The sequence below is a fragment of the Columba livia genome, chromosome 3 (assembly GCF_036013475.1).
Source record: "Columba livia isolate bColLiv1 breed racing homer chromosome 3, bColLiv1.pat.W.v2, whole genome shotgun sequence".
NCBI classification, from domain to species: domain Eukaryota; kingdom Metazoa; phylum Chordata; class Aves; order Columbiformes; family Columbidae; genus Columba; species Columba livia.
The window spans coordinates 25012383-25036467 of record NC_088604.1 but is presented as its reverse complement, the minus strand read 5'-3'; the positions used below and the strand labels follow the sequence as shown (position 1 = coordinate 25036467).

General features: G+C 34.7%; 2 protein-coding genes across 8 annotated transcripts in view; one reads left to right on the top strand and one right to left on the bottom strand.

Annotated features, from left to right (window-relative positions):
- Positions 1 to 1527, top strand: part of ANGPT2 (angiopoietin 2) — a 41477-nt gene extending 39950 nt beyond the window's left edge. For all 4 annotated transcript variants that reach the window (XM_005506794.3, XM_005506793.3, XM_065056063.1 and 1 more), the window contains one exon: positions 217 to 1527. In XM_005506794.3, coding sequence (XP_005506851.1) covers positions 217 to 377 — 161 coding nt within the window. In that variant the 3' untranslated portion in view covers positions 378 to 1527. The remainder of the gene's footprint in view (positions 1 to 216) is intronic.
- MCPH1 (microcephalin 1) overlaps positions 1 to 24085 on the bottom strand; it is a 126893-nt gene that overhangs the window by 76787 nt on the left and 26021 nt on the right. For 3 of the 4 annotated variants that reach the window (XR_010471152.1, XM_065056059.1, XM_065056060.1), the window contains 3 exons: positions 15748 to 15785; positions 12545 to 12707; positions 4804 to 4881 (listed from right to left, as the gene is read on the bottom strand). Coding sequence is in view for 3 of the 4 variants with exons in the window: in XM_065056059.1 (XP_064912131.1) it covers positions 4804 to 4881; positions 12545 to 12707; positions 15748 to 15785 (279 nt within the window). In the remaining variant the exon portion in view is untranslated. Of the gene's footprint in view, positions 1 to 4554; positions 4882 to 6745; positions 6816 to 12544; positions 12708 to 15747; positions 15786 to 24085 lie in introns of those variants that run through there. The other variant, XM_065056061.1, reaches the window with a different exon arrangement.

Here is a 24085-nt window from a genome sequence, read left to right as displayed (position 1 = left end):
TCAAGAGTATGTAGTGAATACATAAATACATTTCCCTGCTGAGTTTGAGACAAGTGTTTTATCCTGACACTTCAAAATCCTAAGAATGAAAACTTGGGTTTAGATTTCTTTTTCATTTCGGGACAACAGAGTGTCTTTATATACTGTTGCGAAAATTACCTGTGCTGACATTTTCATCTGCTGATGTTTTTCTTTGGTTTCATCTCTGTCTTGCAGGATGGTGGTTTGATGCATGTGGTCCTTCTAACCTCAATGGAATGTATTATCCATTACGACAGAACAACAACAAGTTCAACGGTATCAAGTGGTACTACTGGAAAGGCTCAGGATACTCTCTCAAAGCCACGACTATGATGATTCGACCAGCAGATTTCTAAATGCTTTTGCATTATGTGAATTATGTATTGTTTAGTTTTCAAAGACTTAATTTGCTGAGCATGTAAACACACATTTGCAACTTGTCTTATTTTCAAGCCCAGAAAACATGTGCTAGTGTTCTGAAGGGATCAGTTCAGTAGGATTCCTGAACTGCAAAAGCCTTGATCAGCTAAAGCTCATATTACTCAACCAGATGCAAAGTCTAAAGCATCAACCTCATATAACAGGGAGTTGGCCAAACGACTGAATGAAAAGAACATCCAAGGAACTGCCAGACAACTTAAGAACTTTGCTTTACTGATCGTTTATTTTATGTATGTGTTAGTAAATAACTGGAACTGTGAAAAATACCTAAAATAGCTTTAGAAATATGCATTTTGCCTCATCACTGAACTTTAAACATTACTCTAATATAAAACACTCAACTAGATCTAGAACTATTTATCTCTGTGTTATATTTGCCTTTTATGTACATAAAAAATATTGTCTTGTAATTAGCTCAATACTGTAGTTAAAGAATACAGTCTTCCCCCCTATAGTCTCCTAAACAACTTCTTACACTTATCCAGGGATTTTTTTTTCCAATAGCCTGTATTACTTTATTTAACAGAGACCAAATAGCATTTAAGTACTTTGCATTTATTCTTGGGAAATACTATGTACAAAAATCACCATTTCTTTCAGTTTCTACGTATTACAGTCACTATGTTTAAGTTACAAAAATCCCTGCAAACTACAACATAGTATACATTTCTTTATATTTTTATGATGATTGCACTTTTTTCTTTTCCTGTCATTTACTTGTAAAATAACTGATGAGTATTTTATAAACTGAGACAACGGCATTAACACCAGATGTCCGGTTGTCTATGACAATCATTTATCACCTGGTGCTGTAGTACATCTATATGTTTTGTAAAAATAACCTAACTGAAAAAAACATATGCGTGTTCTTTGATACAATTAAATTTATGCTCATGACTTAAGACACAAACTACCACATTTTCAAAACAGGAAGAAAAAAATGTGAAAGTTATCTAAGGTCGTACTGTTGTTTTTTTTCAGTAAGGTTAGGACTTCTCCCTAGAAATTCTCCATAGGCAGGCCGCAATGTATGACACAATGTGAATAAATTACGCTACTGGGTGATTTTCTGCCTTTTTATTTTTTTATTTACTATATGCTTTAAAATTGGGTACTGAACACTGCAGTTCAGACTGAGAAGATATTTCTTCATAAATCACACAAAATAATTTTGTGGAGTTTTTTCCCCAAATTAACTTTAGGCTTTAATTCTTATGCTTAGTCTTTGACTTAAAGTAATGTTTTTGTAAAATTTTAATTTCAGCCGATGTCTGAATCAGTTACAAGGCAAGAAAATATCTCATACAAAACCAAAACAAAAATGCCAGACACATTTCTGGAGGCATGCTTAAAAGAAGGTACTGTATCTTAAAGACAGTAAATAATTTTGAGAAAGAAAGAAGAAAATGCTTCATTTTATACCGACAGTCATTAAAGCTGCTGCTAGAGAACAACACCACTCACACCACAACCATTCTTCTTTACTGAAAATGTGTGTCAGCATTATTAAAGGTTAGAAGTGACAAAAAATAATTCTAATATCCCTTCATGGTCTGATCTTACATAAACGTAATGATGTAAATCAACAGTCATCATCTAAAGAATTGCATAACATAATCTCAAAGTATTTAAGATTACTGTTTAATATCTTATTGTTTCTCCTAGCAAAATTGTAAGTAGATATATATCCCAAACTAAAAAATACTTCACAAAATTGCTTTCATGAATTTCTAAGAACTGTCTTAGAGAGCAAGTCTAGCAGATGGTCAGGAAGCTATTATAGTAAAGGAGCTAGACATACCAAGAGAGGCCTCTTTTTTCAGCCTAGAGAAAGGGAAGGGGAGATCTTACTGCTGTCTACAACTGCCCGATTGAGGCCACATAGAAGACAGAGCCACACCCTCCTTGGAGGTGCACCACGATGGGACAAGAGACGGGGACAAGAGGCAGCAAACACAAGTTGGAATTGGTGAAATTCCACTTAGAAAGTTGCATTTTATTTTTAATCTATTCATTTATTACCATGAGGGTGGACTGGAGAATTCCCTTGGAGCGGAGTGTTGAACTAGACAACCTTCAGAGGTCTTTTCTAATCTAAAATATTTAATGATTCTATGAAATTCTAAGTCTAGATTACTGTATTTTCAGCTTCACTGCATTTAATCAGATAACTAAAGAAAGTACTCCCAATATTTGAGATAGTAAGCATATCCATCCCAGTAATCAAAAAAACTAAAACAAACAAAAACCAAAACTTCTTAAAAGCCATGATGGAATCTGGCACAGATGAATGCTCAGCCTGGCAAAGGAAAATAGTGCTAATTGCTAGTTGACATTAACACTCATTATTTTAGTAAGAAAACACTATATGTGGAGAATAATATTGCATGTCTAGATTCGATTTGCTGGGAAAAAGTTTTATAAAGTTTAAGACTTCCATCACTATTTTGGTAAAGTGTTCAAAGATATTGATGTAGAAATTGAATGGATCAATTGTTTAATGACACTTTTATTTATTTTTTTTTTTAAATTGAGTAATTTATCAACACAACTGTAAAATTTTAGAGTGAATATGTTTTTCAATTATATTTTATCTAAATGAGATTACATGGTTTAAACTGCAAACACCAAAGTGAAGTGATGGGAGGACATTTCGGAAGGAATGCAATAATAGGAAAAAGAAGACTGCAACAACTGCTTTGGACCTGGTACAAATAATTACAACAGCAAGATAACCACTTCTTTTATTCCTTCCTGTAATCAAATAAACAGTATATAAAAGTAGAATGCACTTCCATTATCTCTAAATACTTCTTGGGAAGCAGAAAAGAAATAACATGAAAAGAATGGGAATATAAATAACATTAATATTCAAATAATAACCATGTTTTAAAAATAAACTATTAAGAAACCAGGATGACTGAAGAAGAAAGGACTGGAAAGGTGATGGAATTATCACCTTGGACACTGACTTTGTTCCTCTGCAAGATGAGCACACTGCAAACAGAAGTGATTGAGGTTCTCAGCACTACCATAACCTCCCTCAATTTTATCTTCTCACCATCTCTCAAGCCCTCCTTACTTCTGCTTCAGTAATAAAAACTGTAAACAGAATCCAAAAAACAACCTCAGCAGGAATCACTTCCAAAGAATGCTATGTAAGTTGTTACTGATAACATACTTGTTTAATAACCAAGGTAGTCTGAGAAGAAACAGAAAACTCCAAACAGCTCAATCTGAAGTAGTGTGTTCTATTCTCATACAAATAAAGAAAACAGGAAAAAAAGAGCAAGCGCTTACTTATTTTTCACATCAAGTTTTGCCACTCTCAATGTATTTGCTATATTAAAAAAAACCAACATACTTCCTCTTTTTAGAAAAAAGCACCACATTATAATGGATGATTAATTTGTTTGGGCTTATTTTAGAATAACTGCTTCAGTTTCCGTACACTTTGAGAACATACAGTTTATAAGCATGAAATAAAGTCTTCATCATGAACACGTAAATTTACATAAATAACAGGATTAGAAAGAATGTTAAAAATAAGTTCCTAACAGTTAATAAAATTATAGTAATTATGAAGTTCAAACACCATTAAATGTTTTTTCTTCAAATCCTGTGTGAAACTGTGAGAAACAAGTAGCTAATAATAATATATTTATCTAGCTGCCACAATGTAAGAGAAATTGTGAAACATTTTTGGCACAACTATTAAATGATTGACTAGTAACCTGCTAGACTTTTACTTGTTTTAAAACCAAAGTAAAATTACAGTTTAATCAATTACAACCCACGGAGTGCAGATACACTTGTATCTGCACAGATATACCATGCCCCATAAATATACTTTTGCACTGGTTCACAATTCAGTACTTAAGAAGTATCATTAAAGGGCAGAAAAAATGCTTCATTTTACCTACTTAGTAGTTTTAGAAGCCCATAATAATTATCCAGTGCCACAGTCATTTCTGGAGTGAAAATATTGAGTCTATGACCTGACACATTTTTCCATTAGGCAACAACATGCCTCTCCAGTTTATATGCAAGCACAGATAGAAATTAAATATGCCAGAAACAAAATAAAGGACATTTATACTCACATAAGAAGCTAGTTTATTCAGATGTTAATTGGTGAATCAATTTTTTGCATTTTCCATGTATACCAAAGTTTTTGCATACACTTCAAAAAGTAGTGGGTGGAGAAAATAACTCCTTGAAGTATTCGCTTTAAAAAAATACTTGTGCTTGTAGGCCTTCTAGGTCACAAAAGCTATTTAGAAGGCCAGTCACTTTGCACATAAAAGAAAGTTCACAAGCTTAAAGGGCCATTAAACTTACAGGAGCTGCAGGAAAGGTGGATGAAAGTTCATATGGTTCCTCTGAGATCCAATGGCCCAATTCCAAAGACCAAAGAACCTAGAACAAGTTAAGTGGTAAGTAGAACTCTTATAATTTCTAAAATAGCAAACTCTTTGAATGTGTAATTAGAAATAACAATGAAGTTACATTAGTTGGTTCTATGTTTAATTTACCCAAACCAAATGATTCTGTGAAAAAAAAAAAAAAAATCAAGCAATCAGGTACAAATTTTACAGCTGAAACAAACTATTAAAATACCCAAGTTATATTTCTATGCATAGCTATGTTAAATTTCAAAACCTTCTGAGGATATTAGAAGAGTGAGCCTTTTGCATCACAATACATAAAACTGGAGTAAAGATTTGAAAAGGGGAGTCTGCTACATAAGTTCTGTTCTCTTGATTTGGTTCGTTACTGAATTTCAGAAGGTTCCTGTTGGCCCATTTCTCCAGCCTGTCAAGCTCTCTCTGAATGGGAATACCCATCTGGTGTGGGTAGGCACTCATCAGTTTTGTAACATCTGCAAACTTGTTGAGGGTAGACTTTGTTCCATTATCCAGACCATAAATGAAAATGTTGAACAATATTGGACCAGTATCAGCCCCTATTAAGCCCCTATTGTACATAATCCGCATGTGAATCAGCCTGCAAAGAAGAAAAACTCTGTTTAATTCACTGGTATCCTCTTCTGTCAACTGCATATTCTAGATCACAAAAATAGCTGCTAACAGTGCAGAGTCCTGACTGCATAGATTAACGTGATAATTTATGTTCAACTGGGCTCTGAAGCACTGGATTGATGTGAACCTTGGAGACCACTTTGGACAAGTTTCAGTCTTCTGTTCCCAGCAGGGTCATCACACAATGGTTCACTTTAACTCCTCAGAGACTACTCATGTTTACATATTGAAAACTGAGGCTATATTAAAATATTTCCTCTGGTTGTCACAGAAATTATTCTCTACTGATAAGATGGGCAAATTAATATAGTAGTTGAATTATTATTATTTTTATCCACTACTGGAAGTGGTTATGTTTTCAGTTTCTGAAATACACTTTTCTTGTTGTTGTTGTAAAATTTTCCCCAAAATATTCTATTCAACATTTTTTCCTGGGTTGATTTTCTAAACCAGTCTTCAAAACCTCATCACTCTCTATAACTCTATAACTACCTGAAGGGAAGTTATAGCCAGGTGGGGATTGGTCTCTTCTCCCAGGCAGTTAGCAATAGGACAAGGGGGCATGGGCTTAAACTCTGCCAGGGGAAATTTAGGCTGGATATTAGAAAGAAATTATTTACAGAGAGAGTGGTCAGGCATTGGAATGGCTGCCCAGGGAGGTGGTGGTCTCACCGTCCCTGGAGGTTTTTAAACTGAGATTGGACATGGCACTTAGTGCCATGATCTAGTAAACGGACTAGAGTTGGACCAAGGGTTGGACTCGATGATCTCTGAGGTCTTTTCCAACCCAGTCGATTCTGTGATTCTGTGAAAACAATTTATAAGTTGCATCTGGCAGACTATAATATTAAAAGCCTCACAAAGAGTGTTCAGAGACTATTCCTCTACTGGTAAAGCCGGCATCTTTAGGAGAAAATGAAACAAGACTGAAGTTCCTACCAGGGCTCTGCCCTTCAGCTCTATAAAGGGTGTTTTCCTTCTAATTACTATTTAGTTTAAATTTGAAGCACAACGCGAAGGAAGAGGGATTTATTTTCCTCATTGGCTTCATCAATGTGAGCTGAGCCATGAAGCTTCTCATATAAGTAAGAAACCGGTAAGTTCTTTGCCAAGTTTGTCCACTGTCACACAATTCAGCAACTTTCCCCTTTTACAGATATTTGAGCTTTGCAACATCCTTCCTATAGTTGTCATTTGGCAAGCCTTAAATATGAGTAAAAAAAAAAAGCATTGTTACTCACTAGTGAGACACAGCACGATTCATACACGCAACCTCAAAACCCACAGCAACTCTCCAATACCTTGCTGCTCCTATAGCAACAGGTAGAATTATGTGAACAAAAAGTGTGTGTATACCCTCAAAATTAGATATATGGAATTTATTAGAAAGTAAATCCCTGTGCTTAGGACAATTCTATCTCTGGCAGTCACATTTTCCCTAAATGGTTCTCTAGTCATTTCAAATGTCTGTTTCTTACTGTTAGCACAGCCATGCACCATTAAACCATTGTCAACCTTAGAACACGATGAATTTCATTGGTGCGTTAAATTATTCCCATGCTTCGTTCACAATTAACTGAGATATTCTGTATTTTTTTTCTTTTGGAAGGAGATGCCATACAAATCCATATATTTTTACTTTTTATTAAAATTATAATACTTTGCCTCCTAAAATTTGGGAAGCAGTGCTATGACATGTTCCCCTTAGACAAAAATTGGCATAATAGATATCAAGCATCATAAAGTTATCCTTTACGGCTCACTAGGTAAACAAGATTCTAAGCTGAACAGACTTATCTATAAACTAGTAATGTATATCTTATAAAATGGTTTAATTGTATGTAGAAAAATAACTTTCTGTAAAGGGCACTTTTGCCCTAATTCTGTTGCTATAAGCAACAAACTGTAAACTGAATTTAGAAAGTAATCTTGTTATAAAACCAAGTTCTATATTCTTCAGTCCAAAGTAGCTTATGTTTGATGAATTTCAGGGGAACCAGCAACCTCGAATATGAACTACTACAAAAGCTGGTGTTTTGTGTGATGTGGCAAGTGATGTTTTGCTTGGGAAGGGGCGGGGGGGGGAGGGCGCAATGGGAGATGTCCAATTTTGCATGCTGTTGGAAGTGAACAGTATTTTTTGTTTGTAATGAAAAGCAGCACATCTTCAAACTTATTGTTGAACTTCATTACAAAACTCCAAAGAATATTATGTTTACTTTTAGAATACACACCATCAAATTTTTGAAAATGCAACAGCTGTACAAAAAGAGAAAATAATTTCTATAGTCATTATATCATACCAAACCTAAAAATAAGAGTTAATCACATGAATAAATCAATGACCTTCAAAAAATATTCAAAATGTAGTAACACATTGCTGTGTTAAGTCAAGAAAAGTATCCTAATGTCTTAAAAACATACAGTTAAAACTGCAACTTAGGATTTGAGTTCTAAATTTTAAGGTGGTACCTGTGTATATTTTTTACAACTACTTTTTACAATGTACAATAAGGATATTGAAATCTGTTAGCTTTATACTTATAGCTGTGTATATTTATTGCAAATAAAAGAAACTTCCTAATCCAAGTCATTTCTCTTTTAATCACAGTATAAATTAACTGAACCAAGAACATTGTAACTTCTAATACAATTCTTAGAGACATGCTGCATGAAAATAATTTCTTTGTAAATAATCTTGAGCAGGAACAGATGTACAATGCCGTATAATATGTACATCATGTCCTTATAGAACCAAAATGATGTTTGTACCAAGAGTAACTGGCAAACAACTCAAATGGATTAAAACATAAACTCAAAAGATTAGTTGTGATTAAGTAATCCCATTTCATCTTCCAGGCCAATTTTACAGTAACAACCTCTATACATCCTTGTACTATTTACAGAATTTTGTTTAGAAACGAATTTTGTTTATCTTAACAAAAGATGGATTAAAGCTTGTCTATCATGGCTCTGGAATTGAGTACAAAGGCACCGTATCTACTTTTCTAGATAAAAAGAAAATTGGTTACAGAGTTCATGAGCAGGTCCTGCAGTAAATAATTAGGTTATCATTCACTAAAACATTCAGTTTTCATGAACACAAAGGCAAGAGTTCTCCATTCTGTTACTGAACGCTTGCTTCTAATTTTGATATAGGAAAATTTTCAACCTCTATCTTTTCACGGCAACACTAAAAAATGCTTCAAAATCAAGTAAGACAAAAACAAGTTCTGATATGCAATATTATTCTTGAGTAATTTTTCTTGTTGAGTCAGTAATATCCTCATATTCAACAGTTCCTTAGAATGTGAAAGAGGATCAAGAAAACCTGAAATACTTCAGAACATAAAAGTGTTTATACTGAGATGAGCTAAAGTTCTCAAATGTGCAGTTACAAAAAAAGATTTAACTTAAAATGTAATGATAAAGCAGTTCAGACCAAGCATGAATGCCGCATAGGTATATTGAAAGTTAGGACAATACAGCTGATAACACTGAGATATTAAGTATGCATTGAATGTCAGAAGAATGGTCATGAAGAACATAAGAAAGGAGGAAATAGGGAGGAAAGACAAGAATGGGAAAAGATGGCTTTTCTGTGGACATCTTTTAGTCTTAAAAAATATCTTCTTTTCACTTTGTACTCCAGATTCACATAGATTAATCTTTTGTTACTTTGTCCTCAAGTATAGACTATTTTATCTAATTCAGGTATTGAGCTCCAGCAAGCATCCTGCAGATTATATGGCTATAAGGTTAAATGTGGTGTGAAGTTTTCCTTCATTTATCATACCAGTTATGTTCTTTTATTAACACAATATAGGAAAATTTATGTTGAACATCAAGTTCTCAGGAGTCTGAAAATACCATATGCCTAGTTGTTATTTAAGGCCTCTTACTCATCCAGCTAATACCCTGAATGATCATATGGTATTTATATTGTACTTGAACACTTATCTTGAAATATATGCAAAAAGGACTGCTATGAAGATTAAGTGCCTAATGATAAATATATTTCTCTAACATCCATCTTTAAAAAGACAACTTTAAGTTTTTCTCAGAAGAGAAAAAAATACTGTGGCCTAGGTTGTCTCCCCATGTTCCATGAAAAAAGGCAACAGTAAAAAATATTTCAGCTGCTTAAAATGTTGAGAAACATCTTCCCAAAGACAATCATCAGTACTCAAGATTAATGCCTTGTTTAAAAAGTACCAGTGATTTCTCCAAAGAGACTGATTCTTTGAAATATCCAATTTGAAGTATTTTACCGATTATAGTTCTATTAGTACTATGGTACTTTTTTTTTTTTTTTAATTATATTTACCAATTATAGTATTATGGTAGGATTGAATACAGTATAGAAAGGCATTAAAAGATTCAATATTTTAGCATTAATAAAATGAAAATATGATTTTGCTTAAATGAAATTCTCCTGACTCATTTTCTACAGAATTCCTCCTGATGGCTAAGAAAGGCTTCGGTTTCCTCTTTCCTGGTTAAAGTATTCAACAACTACTTTGGGTAAACAGACGGCAAAATTATGACTATGACACAATTAGAAATAAGACAAAAACGCTCTTATGTGATAAGATGCCTATATTTAACCAGACTAAGAAACTGTTTTTTAAAAAGTTCAAAGCAAGATTTCAGTGAAGTTATTTAATTACTTGACATTTATAAACAGAGTTGTTCACAGCCTCAGTGAAAGGTTTAAGCACAGGTCTAAGAAATTAAAATTAGCAATATTGACAGATAAGCAGATACTAAGGACTGAACAAACTTGTCATTTGGAGAACTGAATTCTGAAGTTTTTTTTATAGTTTCTTCTCATGTAGCTCTCCTAGTAAGTCCAGAACATTGTCTCAACAGCAGCTCAAAAACTGAGTTAATATAACTTCAGCATTAGGTCTAATAACATTTACAGGAACAAACTAATCTTTGGAACCCTTCCAGTTAACTTACTGGTATTATATGAGGCACAAAGATGGTCCCGTGATGAGTCTAAAAGGTAGCCCATAAGACAGCAGGAAGAAATTTGGCATTGCTACTAGTCGCTACTGGCATGTGTTAATATTTTCACCGTGGATTCATTCATAGAAGTACAGTGCATAATACAAGCAATGAAATCCCAGGACACCAATTGCCAGAATACTGATTATCCAAATATTGCCTTAGGTACAAAGATAGGAAAGTACTCTACTGGATTTTTATAGTAGCTATCTGCATTTTTAGTTATTTGATTTTTTTTCTTAAGGAAATACACAGCTTTCAGGCCTGATTCCAGTGTTATGAGAAAGTAACTTCTAGCAAACATGTTATTAATGTTTAGAACTCCATACAAAGCTAAATGTGGCACAGATACTTCAATGTATTTCATTCATAGACTCCCAGAAAAGTCAAGCCTGAAATGGACCTTTGGAGACTGTCTAGTTCAACCCCCACCCCCACCAGACATCTTGAAAACAAAAAGGCAGCAGTAGTTGATTTTGTTTTCAGCCCAACAACCAAATTTTAAAGTATTCATAAGAGAAAGGAAACAAAAAAAAAAAATAAAAGGTATCCTACAGCTCTTTTCTGTAAAAGATGAATGGCTATTTCCATATAAATTCCACAGATATGTTTTATAACTCTGGAAACATGAGGAAAGCTGAAAAACTGTCATCAGCAATGTTAAATTGAGTGGTTAACATCTATTATCACAGGGAGCAGTTGAAGTGGCTTAACCCTGGGCTGACAGGTAACTCCCCATGTAGTCACTGCTCACTCCCAGGAAGATGGAGAAAACAATTAGATAGGCAAAAGCAAAAACAAAACAAAAGAAACATTAAAAACAAACAAACAAAACCCAAACACCTTGTAGGTTAAAATAAAGACCGTTAATAGGTGAAGAGGCAAAAAATAAAGCTTAAAAAATACCTCAAGTGATTTAATAGTAATTATTCCCACCAGTAGGTCGATGCCTACTCTCCAAGAAATGGCTGCTTTGGAAAAATTCCTGCCCAGTTTTATAGCTGATCATGATGTCCTACTATACAGAAAATCTCTTTAGTCAGTTGGGGTCAGCTGTCCCAGCTGTGTCCCCTCACAACTTCCTGTGGACCCCCAGCCCGGTCACTGGGAGGGCGGACTGAGAAACAAAACACCTTAAGGCTGTGCAAGCAGTGTTTAGCAATAGCTAAAAACACTGGTGGGTTATCAACACTGTTTCACCAGTCAAAACCAAAGCAGCATACAGGCTATGATGAAGAAAATTAACTCCATCCCAGCCAGACTCAGCATGGCAATTCATGATTCTTTTGCTTTACAGTAACAGTCTGGTAACTTTCTGTGGTAATCCACAAGAAATTCTGAGGCCATACACTGCTTATTTGATCTGGACATCTGGGAACAATTTCTGTAAATTACAAAGTCTCCGAACTACTCATCTACAAATAGCTTTCCTTATTTATTTCTATTTTACGGTTTCCCAACTATGCAGCAAAATATCTAATAATTCCCCTCCATTTTTACTGATGCTGAACATAATAGGTGTTTCAGAACATAGTAGAAATACAGGGTGTTTCTAAAAAATGGACCCCAAGGTCCCCAGACAATACACCCTGAGACAAGACCGTGTTTTTGGTGCCAACATTAGTGACTAATCTGGATGACCTCAAAAGCAGAATCAAGGCAGCGGTGACCTCAGTGGAAGACACTTTGAGAGGCTTTTGGGATGAATTCAACTATCGTCTCGATGCCTTTAATATGTTCAAAAATAATGTGACATGAGTTTCTCATCCATGAGATGAGACTTCAGTCATTTCTAAAATATATAGTGAAGCACAATACAGGAATAGTTTGGTTAGATTACATACTGGAAGACTGTAAGTCACGGTAACAGAGCTTCACACAGGCAAATTTCCTCTAGGAAAACCTGAATATTTGAACATTGCATGACTGTACATAACATGGACACAAACATTGTTACATGGTTGATATTTCAACTATAAAAAAGAAGTTTAATTTATTCTGTAGTAAATTTAAAAATTATTCCTTACCCATTCATAAGAAACAATCCAACACCCACGAGCAATTCCCAGCATAACATTCAAGGTACGACGAGGACTCCCTGTAACTACATGACTTGTTGTTTCACATACATCATCTGAGAGCAAAAAGTCTCCGAGTTTATTCACCACCTGGATTACCGTATTTTGTTCCCTAAAAAGGAGAAAAGGAAAAAACCTCATATAAAGTTGAATGGATATGCATAATTATAAAAGCATACATACAAATTAACTGAAACTCTCCTCATCTCTTTCCTCACTAATAATTTCTTATCCTTTTCTCACTAAGCCCCTACCCATTTGCTACTCCTAAATTCATTAGCATTCCTACAGAGTCTAAACAGACCCTTTTCTGTCATCATACAGTCATATCTACTTGCACATCAAAGCTCTTCTGCCCCCCACATCTATCTTATCTGTTTAAATAGAAGCCTTTGAGTCAGGAATTGTCTAGGATTGTTTGTGTAGAATGCCTAGTACAACAGAGATTCATTCTTGGTTGTTTCTGTAGGACTATCAAAAAAGTATTACCAAGAAATGTAAACATTTAGACATTAGGAAGCACCAGACTTGCAGCATCTGAATAAAATGCTGTGTCTAAATTTAGAGAGAAGTCCTAAAGTTTTGGCTTCCTACCTATACATCTGTGCCAATGGTTCATTAAAAATTCACTTATTGTAAATAAAATTACAATTAAACATAAAATCCAGAATGGCCACCTACAACTGGAATTCTAATTTGAATTCTCTACATAGCTACACTAGAGACCTTCATATTACCATGAAAACAGTGAGATCTTGCTGTCACTGCAGAAAAGCTGTTGCATGAGAACAGGTTACAGTTCTTATTATTTTTATTATAAATCATTTTTATAAATGATCATTAAAGGTCTGTAAATGAAAGCTCATTTCCGGTGACCTCTCTGCTCCCCTTGGCTGACTTGGAAATGTCCACAGCATACTATATGAGATAAAACAATGAAGCGCAACCTTGAACACTGTCACATCTATCACAATGGTGATCCTCTCAGGTAAAACATTTAAGTTAATCACTGACATAATGCGAGCACACTCAGAACACCTCCAGAAGCCTCTGGGGTTTCTTTTATTTTCAATATATTTCACTCTAGGGAAAGTAACTCAGCAACTCCCCAAATACTCCAGCTAAAGCAGACACTATTTAGAGGAACTCTAACAAAATCTGCAAAATAATTATTCACAGAGAATGCAACAATCTATTTGTTTAAGGAGATTCAAACAAATAAATTAATAGTAACAGCAAACAAGTGTAGACAATTAACTTCACACTTAAGTCAAATTAACTTCACACTTTATGTGAAGACACTTAAAAAAAAATCATCAAAACACTGACTCAACTGCCTCACTCCAGACACTGGTTACTGGGAATTCCAGCCTTGGCTGTGTTGCCTTGAATGTTACTGGAATATTAATGTTTTCTTTTCATTTGATGAGTTTTAACTTGACATAGCCTACAAGGGAACGATTTTGCAATTTTGCAACCCACAGAGGCTGCCCCGGCCTAGACTGCATGCTCAGGGGATGCATTTCCATGCTCTATCCGAAGCTTTTCTTCCTCTTTGTGTCTACACAAAATTCCTTACATTGAGAGGAAAAAGTCCTGTTGTCCAAGAATTGAATCTAATACCTCATAAATTACAGTGAAAACTCACTAGTTTATACTTCAGTTGGCTGCAAAAATTGCTGGATGCAAATTTACAGCAAAATGGTGATTCAGAAAAACAGGTAACTGCTGGCTGTGAGCCAGGGGCAGCATTTAATATCATCTCAAAATACAACGCCATAAAAACACTGAACGCATGATCTTTAAACATAAATTCTGATGAACAACTTTTGACGCCGTAGCTAATGGGTAGTAAAATTGGCTCTTGGCTATTGGGTTGTACACTTTGGAGGACTATTTTCTGTTCTTTAGTTCTTTCAGAAGTAATCCCTTTCCCTTCACCCATTTATGGGTTGATGAATGCCCATAACTGTAGGCAGCCAAAAGCATAATCTTGATGACAAAGTTCTGAAGAAAAGCAATTTTTATCACTAGACATCATTATTTAATAAAATAGTAATTGGCTAGTGGGAAAAATCACCATACAAGCAACATAAAAGAAATAATATATTAAAGACCTATTTTAATAAAAGAACTTTTTCCCCAGCTCTGCTAGGATTTGTTCTCTTCTGTTAGGTGGATCACAGCCTCTGTTTTCCAATATTCCCATCTCCACTATAGCTGTTATCTTTCCCTCCTCCACAGTGATCTTGTATTGCATGACTTGCAAAGTGAGTTTGTAGTCTTGGTGTAACTAGCACCCAGTTACACTGAACACAAGAAAAGTATTAATTCCATTTTATGTTTCTGATATATATTAGTATACTTATTAATAGCTATTGACCACCACGTACAAATAACTGCTGAAAGGATAGCCACTGAGTACTGTTTCTGAGTACTTGTATCTATGTAACTGTCAAGATTTAATTACTTCAAACTTGAAACAGATTTGTGGGTAGTAGAAATATCTTGAGTTTTGAAAAATAATTGAAAAAACTGTAAGCAAGTGTAGTATGAAAAACGGAATTATGTTTTTGTTGGATGTTCTTAATGCTGTAAGACTTTAAGGAGAATGATAAGAGCATGCCAGAAAATTATTAACTCTCCCCCAAAATATGCAGTGGTAGCTGCTTCTAATGTTTTGAAACTAAGTGGCTAACTATTTCTTCAGCAACTATTCGTATGACAGAAAACATTTTAAAATGTTTCAGATTATGACTTTTTTTAAACAGAAATAATTAAAATGTATGGGGAAAAAGCTAAGTCTCAGACTGAAAGTCAGAACCATTCACTACACAAAAACTACTTCTTATACTTCCTTCAGAAAAATTCAAAACATGCTTAAGTTTTTAGTTTTATTGCTCTGAAGCCCTGTTGAGCTCACATATGTAAAAGCTACTTCAGTCTGCACCATAGCAACACAAACATAAACACACACACTGCACATAGCAATGACATACACATGTATGTATGTGTTTCAAGAATAAAGAATGAAATAAAGTATTTTAACATATGTCCAAAGAGAAATTTCATTTTGTATAGGCATAAAAAGATTATCAACATTCAAGTTTAAATGGTGTGCTGGCTAAAGAGTCAAAATATTCCATACTTACTCAGAAGACATACTCGTCATAACTAGTGTCCTTGATGGCTAGAGACAGGAAAGAGATAAGAAAATGTAAAAAATCTGACAAGTTTCCCCCTCTGAAAAAAAACCCTTAAATTAGAAACTGTTCCATTAAAAGGACTAAACTACTTCATAATTCCAGGATCACTTAGGGAAGAGGCTGCACTAATTAAAACATATAGTAGAAATATTAAAACTTGAGGATAAGGAAGGAAGAAAACCTCTTCAACACGTCTGGTATCAAAGCATCCGATATAACACAAAACAGGAATGTAAATTTTCATTAGTAAAAACAAAAAGCAAAGGATTTCCAAGTCTTGGATGCCACAGAAAGAAGTGCAGTATTTGTCTTCTGCCTTTTCCTTCTCATGATCAGGTGGAAAGCAAAAGGCATCTAACCTTCAACCAAGAAAGCCTGTAATTTAAAATTATTTTAGTTTCTTCCAAAAGTAAGGCAGAAATTGCCAAAACAAGACTGTATTTATTTTAAAATATAATTTTATTTTGATACTGTAGCTTTTTCTAATTTCCTCACTACTTAAGTATTTTAAGTCCAGGTTTTTACGTAAATATTCTTTCACTCTTAAATCTTGTCTAGTGAATAAAATTTGTCAGAGAAAAATAACACACAAAGTGTACTCAAAGAGTACTACAAACCTTAAACCAGAAATTCTGAGATATCTTAAAAAGAACCCTTCCCTTCTCCTGCAATACCCTCCATAGCTTATGTGCAAAATAGGAGTGCTGTCTCATTCAGAATTTAAATGAGCTTTTTCAGAATTAGTGTTACAGCGGTCAGAAAAGAAAGCATCATCTTTTGGTCATCAGCAAAGACCACGAAAGCCTCTAGTATGCACAAAGGTAGGACAGAACATGAATTTTAGCAGTGCCAGAGAAATATGTAACTGAATACAAGAGCGTAATAAAAAATATATGTAAGAAGAGGTTTTGAAAATCTTAGCTAAGAACTACTTGTAGCTAAGTAAACATGCACAAATATGTATCCATAAACATTTAAATTTTGTAGAAAAAGTAGACCGACCGACTTATATACAATGATTTCAAACAAATTCTAATTTTCAAAATCAATATATGAATTTAAATTATTTCGCTAGATAATTACTTCTCATAAGAAATATTCATTCCCACTTCTGCCACACCCCCCACTCCCAATATATTACCACAACCGCAAGCAGTAAGCTCCCAAAGTATCTGCTAAAATTCAGTTTCCTTTGAGTAATATATTGAACTGAGACCACAAAAATATTTTGAATTGGATTACAGCTGGTAGCATGGGCCAAAAAACACTCAAGGGTAACTCATTTTACTCACTAATGCATCACAGAACAGAGAACATACTCTGATGCAACTCCATTTGACCTCTCTATCACTACAGAATTGTTCTCTATTAAATGTTCAAGGAATTAGTCACATTTAATAACAGAGTTTCTTGAAACTATCCCTGTAGACTAACAGAGTCCACCATGACCATATAGCTGTTAATTATATGAAAAATCTTTGCATAAATAAAACACAGTTTAGATACCATTGACAAGCTAGATATTAAAGATAGTATAAGAAGTAGCCTTTTCCATGTACAAGTGGTAATTTCATTCTGTGGCTGGGTAAATTTGAAAAATATAAACCTCAGATACTATTTACAGCTTCAGAAGTAACAAAATGTAGCATATTCAATATTTTAAAAAATTCATTATAAACATGCACTCAGACTATATAAGCTATACAATACTTCAGAACTGAAAATATACACAATTTGAAAATGTGAAATGTAAAAATGATAAATAATAGGATAGAATAAAATTTCAAATGAGGAAAAGATGAAGTTTTTCTATAGAAATATTTGAGAGAAATTCTATGCAGTAGTTTTGGAAAAGTAAGCTTTCAAATTCTAACTTCTTGTCAGCAATACTTACTGATGATTCCTTAGTCTACTGCTAGCCTGACAAGTGAAACGCTCCTCTGTATTCAACATCTGTTGTATTCTTAGCCAAAAGACTTTCTATGGCATTACTTTCAGCTTCAAATAAGTAGTCACATTTAATTGCTCTTGGAAATTCCAAGAACCTCACAGCTTAAATTCCACATTTGAGTTTCATACTCAAAGAGTTTAAGAAAAATGTTAACAATGCAACAATATATATTAAACACATCCATCATAACTGTAATATAATTAGTATTAAATATGAAACAATATAAACTCAAAATCTGAGTGCATACACTCAAAAAGACATCTAGTAAGATATTGAGTAAAGGTGCTCACAGCAGAAGGACTGTAATACTAGGCATTCTACTGCACAGGTTGGGTTAGATTATTGAAATCAGACATAGGGCCCCATTATACAATAGTGAGGACATACCTCATACTGTCTTAATACACATCGTTGGATTTGCATAAACTCCTGAACATTAAAGAATCCAGTGTCACAGCCTGGGAAGACACAAAGCATGGCTTAAAAGCAAAGTTTTACTTTTCTCTGCCTAGTCTTCCTTGGCTGAAAATCTTGTCTATGCCACGTGTGTGCTTCAGCATGGTCATGACGTTTTCCTTCAGCATCTGAAGCTGACACTTACCACCATCAGAACAAGCTCTTTGGCTAAAAGTCTGGAGTTAAATCCACACAACAGAATTGCACTGGGTTCTTGGGGCCCTTGTATAGTACTAGATCCAAAGCCAGATCCAGACATGCCTGTTTAGAATGTGCAGAAATATAGCCTTCCTCACAACTTTTTATAAATGGAATGTCATGGAAGTATTACTAATCAGACCACTACTTTTGCCAAACTTGTTTTTATAAAAAAATTAGTATAAACCAAGGCCAGAGTAGCTTGAGATCCTACAGCTGCTTCTTCAGCTTTAGTGCATAAATGTTTGTTAACAGTTCCTTAATAGCTTACGTATAGGGAAGTGAAAATACTGGATCCACACAAATTAGGAAACCTGCAGCCTGGCCTGACATTACCCTGCAGAGTCAGCTTTTGAATTGTAGCTTTTATGCTAAAGTATGTAGCATACAAGATGGTATAGAATATTCTGGAAAAATGTTCTGTCGGTGCACTTCAAAGTGATTCAAAGATTCAAGAAGGTGGAAGGATGCATACAAAAGGTAGAAATTGGAATAAAGCTAATTTCTTCCAAACTATTATTTAATTTTCATTCAGAACTGCATATTTTTGCAAGTTTGAGGCCATTTCCTGAGCAGACATTTTCTTTTATTGCTTCAGTAAGACAAGCAATCCTCTTTAATTACAGTTACCAAGCAGAAAACTTAGCCAAACCATTTTTAAATTTTCAGTTGTACATTTTTCAAGTTAATTGCTTCCCCACCCTTGCTATGCGATTTTTCTTCTATGCTCTTTGTGTCTGTTCTATTTTACATGTTGCTTTTACTGAAAAAAAAAAAAAAAAAAAAGAAAAAAAGAGTTTGCCTTTTCTTTTCTGACCAGCAAAGACATCTGGTGAGCATCATTATGAGTTCTAATGCACATTTGTAGCAGGATTATTATTAATAAAACACTGGAAAGGTGGTATTAAGTTAACTGGCCCCTTTATTTATCATTAATCTCTGAATCCTGAAGAGTTGTGTCTCTGTAGTTTAAATTACAACACACTTATTTTTGGGGTCTGGAATATGGCCTGAATTATAAATGACATGCTTCAGCTTTTCTTTATATATTTCTTAGGAGCACAGTTGCATTAAGTATTTCATTAGAGTCTGTCAACAACAAGATTTTTCTAAGTCAAGTATTTCAGTAGCTCAAAGTAAATAGTATTTGCAAATCTTCCCAGTACTTGAAAGACAACATGATACTTCCTATATATTGACTGACCTATGCCGCAAAATATGTGTCCAACCTCAAAATGCATTCTTCCTGTCTTCTAAGTTTGAGCAAGTGCTTCTTGGAGCTGAAGGACAATAAGAGAAAAGCCCTGTTTGGTACAACCTGCTTTTCAAGGAAGTGAACTCAAATTTTGTTTCCTTAAGAATGTCACGAGTTGTTTTTCATAAGTAACAAATGAATTAAAATATGACCATTCTCAAGAATGAAGTTCATTCATGCTAAGAATGTACTTGACAGGAATAGTTTTGCATGTATGACCTGTTAAACTGCAACCATAGTATTAGATCTCATTTTGTCTTTGGGTCGAGAACCCAGGACTCAGATATTTTTCAATAAAGGATAACAATCAATAAATACCACTTTTTAATTTTTTATTACTTAGTCCAACTGTTCCTCTTATGCCTTAAAGTTTACTGAAGTTCTGAAAGAAGAGAGCTTCAGTGCCATCTCAAATGCAGAGGTATGCTGTGATGAAGTAAAAAAAGACCTTCACCTTCAGGACTCAAAAAGATTCTTACCCTGTGTGGTTTGTCCAATATACCAGGGATAAAGGACCTTTTTCTGGGGAGACAGGGCGGGGGGGACGGGGACAGGGAGGTGGGTGGGCAGGGGAAAGCAGTGCATACACATGCAAATAAAGTGTAAAGAAGAATACAAGATAATTATGCTATCGGTTTTGTACTCTTCCAATTTTTTCTCTGGCTATTGTAGGTCTATCAGATGGTTCTGAAATTGGTTTAGGTCTCTTATACTCACTTTTGATGTTTACAGCTGTATTTCAGAAGCAACAATCTTCAGTCCTACTAATAAATGAGCCAAAAACCAGCCATATGTGGTATGGGAATATCTGAGAATCAGGTTACTTTCACTCTGCTTTTATCTAGGAAGGCTGTAATGAGGATCCAAAACTTTAAGGCTGTTTTTAGAAACAATCTATAAATGGTGCTACGTTAATTTATTCTATTCAAGTAATTGTGGCTCATAGCTGAAAATAATTGGTAACTGTAATGAATGATTACTATTCAGTAGTTTCAAACAGCAATTATTCAAAGCTGTAATTTACTTTCTGGCTGGCCTTTCTCTGCTTATCAGTCCTTTGATACTGATATTTTTCCAGTTCCCTCTGGCTGCAAAGTTGGTTTTTACTGTAATTTCCTTACAAAATATGGTACCTCTGCCTTGGCACTAGAAAGATGTGAAAAATGCACCCATCCTAACTAAATCAATACTACCATAGGGAAAGATGAAAAAACAAAGCAGGCTATCAGAAGACAGAAAAACAAGATGACACGACAGGTGCCTGGTCATCAGCTCCTCTACATTGCCGAAGATGAGAAAAAATGAGAAATCCTGCATCACAGACATAAGAACTCCTAGAACTTCTGTTTGAAATATAAAGGATGATGAATAGCTTCAGGCTTTTCGAACTAGCAGTGTCACAGTTTACAACTTACCGACATTTTCAGTTTTCTACATGCAACCAGGATAGCTAACAACTATATTAAATAAAGTCAAGCATGGGGGATAGCAAGGGACAGCTTTCACAACATTCTGCAGGCTTCTAAGGACAGATTTATCTGTCTGTGATCATTAGCAAAACTAGACACTGACTTCTCCTGGTAGGACAAACAAAGACTAAAAGGAGAGCAGACGCTCCTTCCCACCCCCACTTTGTAACCAAAAATTTCCAACTCAATCAACCTGACACGAAAAGAGCCAACAGGCATGATTAACAGTTTTGGAAGCACAGGCACTAGTGATCCCCATTCTGATGGGAAGCCCAAGTTTTCCCAACAGGTACAAGTTAGCGGTTGGTTCCCTGGTCAGCATTAGTCAGGAAAAGCAGCAGCTGAGTTCTCAACTGTTTTTAATGAGGAAAGTTTCACCTCTAGAACCTACAACGTGAAACCTGAGGAGACAGAGAGGGAGAGCCTGCCAATGTGACAGAAGAGAATCTCAAGAAGTGGGATTCTAAGGGGAGGAGAAAGCTACTTTAGAATGTAACAGAAAATGAAAGCTCAGGTGAAGAAAGGACACTCCCTCACCCCAAAAAGGTCACAATTCAGGAGAAAGAGGAACAAGGGCTATCATGGGGAAACGTTATGTTATGCAGAAAACCTCACACCTGCAAGCAGGAAAATTGTAAAGGCCACACTAATGCATAAATCAATTCTATCATTAACATCAAATAATGTCCAATGTATACTCGCCTTCCCAAATAACCTGTGAGAAAGTCAGGCACAGTTAATTCTTTTCTGCTGAAATTTTAAGCAACATTAACTTCTTCCCATCATCTCCAGCATCACCAAAGTTAACAAAAATAGTTTGTACCCTTCTGTGAATGACCTCAACAAAAAAAATAAGCAATATGTAGAAGAGAATCAGTTTCACCTGTTCAGATATTAAAAACTGTTTGTGCTTTCATAATGATCCAGTGAAGTAAACAATTCCTTTGGACGGCTGACTTATGACCAACTAAAAGCACTTCATAAAGCTTCAGCTGAGTTACCAACCACTGTCAAGGCTAGAATAATAATTTTAAAAAAACAGCCACCAGTAAGCACTAAGTCACAGGCAGTATTTTGAGATTCTGCTTTTCAAATATTTACTAAGAATATTTGTCAGTGATTTTAAACATCTCATTATCTCATCATTAACCTTGCTGATACTCATTTTAGTTTTTCCTATACACCATTCTTATACCATTCAACACTTTAAAAATCCATTATTCCAGTAGGAATTTTGATTATTTTATTACTTCATACCAAACGAAAGAAGTATGTTATCAAATGAGTATCTCCATATTCCGTTTATGAGTATCTCCATATTCCGTTTATATGAAACAAATACTAACACCACTTATTGATTGCCACTTTGTTCTCAAATGCCAATATTACTACAAAATCTGGACATCTGGGACAAACAAATGACCACAGCTATATTTTGGATACAGCAATAGCATAAGCTGTATCTTGCCAAAAACTTGTTTCCCAACAACTTGTTTCTTCAACTTTATGTTGAGTCAGCTAGATAACTACAGTAAAATAATAATCAACTATTCAGTTGTCACCAGGTAGAGTTGGTCAGACACTTTCAGGATTACTTCATGTTAGATGAGACATCGTGCGAACAAGAAACATTCTAGAATCAAATCAGGTATGCCATAAAAATGTCTTGATGGTGCAATCACTCTTATAATTTGTGCCTTCAGTTACTCATCTCATTTCTACAGCCAGAAGCGATCCATTTGAATAATTTATAGTGGCCACCTGTCCACCATTCCCATTATATAAAATATTTTCTCCAGACCATAATAATGTTCCAGTTCCAGGTTCTTCACTGTTAACTGAAAATGAGCTTCCATGCTTCCACCTTGTCTAATTCACACTAGTTTAATATTCATTTGCAGCTTGAAGTCAGTGACACTTCAAGTACCAGTTTTAAAAATACCTACCTATTCAAATCAAAATTGGAAGGAAAACATAAAAAGATGTTGTCCTCTAAAGAGATGCAATCTGTCTAAGACAATCTACATATGCACATATCAATTAGAGACATAAAGTTACTTTCCTGAATTTCTGGCAAGATGCTTCATGCTATACAGTTACGGATTTTTCAGGATATTAAAATTTGTTTTGTCCAGAGTAAAATATTTTCAAAAAGGATTTTGATAGCAGGACCTAACAATAGGTTGCTTCACACTAATTGTTCCACAGCATGAGCTTGGATTCTTGTAATAATTTCCTCTTCTCTCAAAAAACTCTTAAGTTCAGTGTTGATAACTTTACCTTTGCCCAAATCCAAGAGCTACAGAAATACAAGCCAAGATGAATCTGTGTAAAAACAAAACTGAAGGAATGTCAGTTAAGTCCATGCTGTCTTCTCTGTGAAAATACGGTTTTAATTATCCTTCATGACACTTAACTGTTTTTTTTTCCTCATGGTTGAATAGTTTGTTCTATTCACTTGAAAGACTATTTTAAGGCCTTTTTTTGATTGTAAAATTTATTCCTGTTGCATTTCTAGTGCTGTGATACTGTAATATCCTTTAAAAGATATCTATCAGCTCTTATAGCTCTCTGAAAATATGAAACAAGTATTTATTTGAGTAAAAATGGCAGTTAACTGGTTAGTCATAATGGGTCTTTCTCTGATCTGTTTAAAGTACAAAATGTTTACATTTGTGACATGTAACAAGTGTTGTCACAAATGTAAACATTTTTGTGACACTAAGCAGTGAAATGAGCACTCAACCCTCATGCCAACAGATTAACACAACTGAAACTGATTTTTAGCTATTTCATTTTGTCCTCCCTATGCAAAGCAAAGAACTAAATATTTAATTCCATTGAATAATTTATGCATCACAATGCATAAAGGCTTTACTTTCTCCATGCAATCCAGTATCATCAACTTAGATTTGTAGAGCAGGGAAGCCACCTGCTGACACTCATAAGCATTAA